The following is a 3,440-nucleotide window of genomic DNA, read 5'->3' on the forward strand; positions in this document are numbered from 1 at the left end:
GGTGGCGTTTGAACCAGACGACAACAGGCTATAGACAGAGTAATTTCTCGGGGAAATGCATAGAAACTGCCACTGACACCAATCAATTGCAGAAAATATGAGTGAAAAACGTATTTCAATTATGGTTATCCCAATACCCGTTCTTGCTCTTTTTAGAACGCATCTGTGTTACCACAATTCATTTTCTTCTGTCTCCACGGGCATTGTGGGCAAAAGCTAGAGTAAAGAGAGCTTAAGATAACAACTTTCCTAGCCGAAATCGACAGTCATTGAATAATCTTACTTGACATAAAAACTTAATCTACCCACCATCGAGTTGCAGATTGATGATATCTAACGCGTTGAGCCATTAGACTTTGACGCCCTGACACGGTTTCTGGGCGGCGAAGTTTCTTTAGATTGGACTTGGTTGGAGGTGGCCAATGATTGAATGGAGTTCACGTGGGTGCTGACCCACACTGCATTATATGGAGAATGGTCGTAAGTATCATATTCCCATTTCGTAGTATGCTTTCGTGCCTCTCTTCATATCGTCATCAAAACATATCATAGCCTGTGACACAAATTTTTCACTTCATGTCAAGAATTAAAGCTGAGGCTGATACAGTGGATTTCATTTAATTAACATTGCCTCGAGTAAAACTATGTTTCATTCAAAATCATTCGAAAGAGTCTTGGACATGACGGCGAGTGTTGGAGCGTTATTGTTAGATATGCAGACAGATACATATGGTCTTGGACATGACGGAGACAAAGAAAGATACATACATACATATGTAGCTGGATAGGTAGATATTGAGCTAAATAAATTTATGTATACGTATAATATGTACAGGTCGATCGACTGGCAAGTACCTAAATAGATCCGTAGAACTGTAGGTAGATAGACAAAATGATAGGTAGATAAATATACCATAGATAGATTCGCATATTACAAGAACTGAAAATTGGGAGTTTTTACTTGGAGGGAAACTGAAAAAGAAAAATCAGACTAATGTTTCTAATACATTCTGTACAATAAGGAAGATCTAGCCGGAGGCATTGAAAACGATGGTCGGGAAATCATGGTGTTGTCTCTGGTGATCGCTATGAAGTTATCGACCGCTTCTGTTCTTCGTGTTCGCATAACGTGTATACCATCTGATCGAGGTAGCTGTTTCCCTGTCATCAGATTTGGATGAATCACCCTGGTTGCGGGATAAACCGGGAGTTTGGCTGCCTTTACGATGGTGAATAACACTTCTCTTCAACAGGCGGCCGGCGGTGGGTTAGCTGCCGTAAAGGTGTTGTAAAGGTAGGTCTTTGGCGGTAAGGCGAGGTGACCCGCGGCGGGCGAGGGACACTTGGCGACGTCGTTGGTCGCTGTAGTAATCCTCTCACAAGATGGACAAAGAGTGATTGTCGTGGCCGGGAGCTGCATATAAAGAGGTTGAGCGAATCGGATAGCCCTTAGCTCTTGCAGCTCCTTCTGAAGTTTCCTGTTCTCCTCCGTCAGGTTCTTGCAGCACCGCTTGAGGAACTCACAGTCTACCTCGGTCTGCTTCAGCTTGGTCCTGCCATGGTTGATTCCAGATTAGCTTGATTTGATTCATGTACTGTCGGCGAAGGACAATAAAACTCGTATTTGTTTTGTAAAAAACGCAGATAAGAGGGATTGGATCGAGATGGATACAAACCTCGCTCTGCGGTTTTGAAACCAGACTTCGACCTGGCGTGGCCGGAGATTCAATTGCCTGGCCAAGGCCTGCTTTTGCTTCTGATAAGGAAAAAAATATGTTTTTAGCCATTTGTATGGTTAAGTCTCTCAAAGATCTAGATAGACGTAGAGAGATGGGCGAGCAGACCTACCGGATTTAGCGTGCTGTGTTCCTTGAATTTTTCTTCTAAGAGCGAGGACTGGTCCTTGGTCAGTCTAAGCTTCTTCCTGGCGTTGCCATCCTCTTCGTCGCTGATCCGCGAGGATAGCCTATCGGCCTCGTCCTCCTCGTTCGCCGTATCCTTTTCTTTCTTGACGCTGGCTGTCAGAGCCGGGTTGGAGAAGGAAGAGACGTCGCTGACACCATGGTAGGTGCCATCCGATAGACTCAGCGTGAGCAACGGCTCAGCCGCCGTCTTCCGCTGGGGCGCTTCTTTCGGCTCCGCCTTGACAGCGCCGCCGCGTCTGCGGCGGACTTCGGCGGCCGGCTGCGTAGAAACCCATGATTGATAACCCAGTCCGAGAACCAGACCGGTGTCGCAGCCGCTATTCTCTGTTGCCATGTCCAACTTCTTCACCCCTTCTTAGGATTGCGGCCGCTCTTCCTTCTTAATTCCTTGTCTCCCTCTATATCTTCCTCGCCTTCGCTTGTATCCCCAGATGGATGGGTAGAAATACGGGGGGCGGCTGAGCGGACAGTTATGGAAAGAATTTCGATTTTCTGAGGCTGCGTAGGTTGACCACGGAGGCTGTCCAACTCCATCGCACCGTGTGAAAAGCTCATGATAACATCATCCCTCTCTCATCCTCTTATTTTAAAGCGCATAGAAATAAGGCAAGCCATAAATAAATTAAACGTATTAAGGGTCGAATACACACATAAAGAGAGTGACCTCAAAATTTTTGGCCCGCGTTGCCCACCGCCCAAAACGCCGTGGTCAGCAACACTTTCTCATCTTTCCTCATGTTGGTTTTTTCTTTGCCTCTCCGTTTCGTATAAACCGCGTCCTATCCGCCCTTTGCCTATGGTTGAGTGCCGGAAGTTTCGTAGCCATTAGCCGTGGCAGGGCCGGCAAGACTGCCGGCAAAAGAGGAGGCCTCGACATTTCTGCCATGAACGCTACGCCCATGATTGATCGAGCCGGTCCAATCATCATCACATGAGCGGGGCCAAGATAGGAACCGGACAAATTCACGTGCTCTGTTGACCTTTACCGCCAGATGGCGGTAAGGCGAGGGCGACTCCATATTGGACCTAACCGCGTGTAACGCTGAAAGGAATTATCAAATACGCCGACGAACACCGTTGCCATCTTTCCCACCGAATATTCATAGTTTCGTTCCCCTTGATTTCCCCAAGCTCAAAAATTTGGGTTGACTTGGGCCTTCCCCAAGCTCACGACGAATCGGCAGGAGTTGACTCGAGCAAATCCCGCGTGCCAGAGGATGAGATGCCATTGTACCGCCTCGTGAATGAGCGGTAATTTTATTTCGGCATAACGTGTAGATCGCACTCTAGGGTTGGACAAATGATGTGCCACCGTTCAGTATTGTTTTAAGACCCAAATAATTGGACATGGATAGATATTTAATTATACTCCTAGATAAATAAATGAGAGACATAGATAGCGATGTAGACGGAAAGATTGATGCAAAGATAGAGAGAGAGAGAGAGTTTGGGTTACTTCTGTGGTTGGCAACCGCATGCACTGCGACTGGTGGGCATGGACGAATAATTGTGAGT

At 46.7% G+C, this 3,440-nt stretch overlaps 1 protein-coding gene across 1 annotated transcript; it reads right to left on the minus strand.

Moving 5' to 3' along the window:
- Window positions 1–898: 898 nt before the first annotated feature.
- LOC144702339 (homeobox-leucine zipper protein HAT22-like) lies at window positions 899–2,540 on the minus strand. The gene is made up of 3 exons (XM_078574346.1): window positions 1,849–2,540; window positions 1,677–1,756; window positions 899–1,553 (listed from the first exon to the last, which is right to left on the minus strand). The coding sequence occupies exons 1-3, from the start codon at window positions 2,257–2,259 to the stop codon at window positions 1,247–1,249; spliced, it is 798 nt and encodes a 265-aa protein (XP_078430472.1). The 5' UTR covers window positions 2,260–2,540; the 3' UTR covers window positions 899–1,246.
- Between the last annotated feature and the right edge of the window lie 900 nt (window positions 2,541–3,440).

This window comes from Wolffia australiana, chromosome 4 (genome assembly GCF_029677425.1).
Source record: "Wolffia australiana isolate 7733 chromosome 4, ASM2967742v1".
Classification (NCBI taxonomy): Eukaryota; Viridiplantae; Streptophyta; class Magnoliopsida; order Alismatales; family Araceae; genus Wolffia; species Wolffia australiana.

Excerpts from the sequence above, each read along its gene's own strand:
- LOC144702339 (XM_078574346.1), bottom strand. The coding sequence starts at position 2,259 with ATGGCAACAGAGAATAGCGGCTGCGACACCGGTCTGGTTCTCGGACTG. Across the intron at positions 1,757-1,848 it reads AACACAGCACGCTAAATCCG|AAGCAAAAGCAGGCCTTGGC; the intron begins GTAGGTCTGCTC and ends TTTCCTTATCAG. Across the intron at positions 1,554-1,676 it reads TTTCAAAACCGCAGAGCGAG|GACCAAGCTGAAGCAGACCG; the intron begins GTTTGTATCCAT and ends CAACCATGGCAG.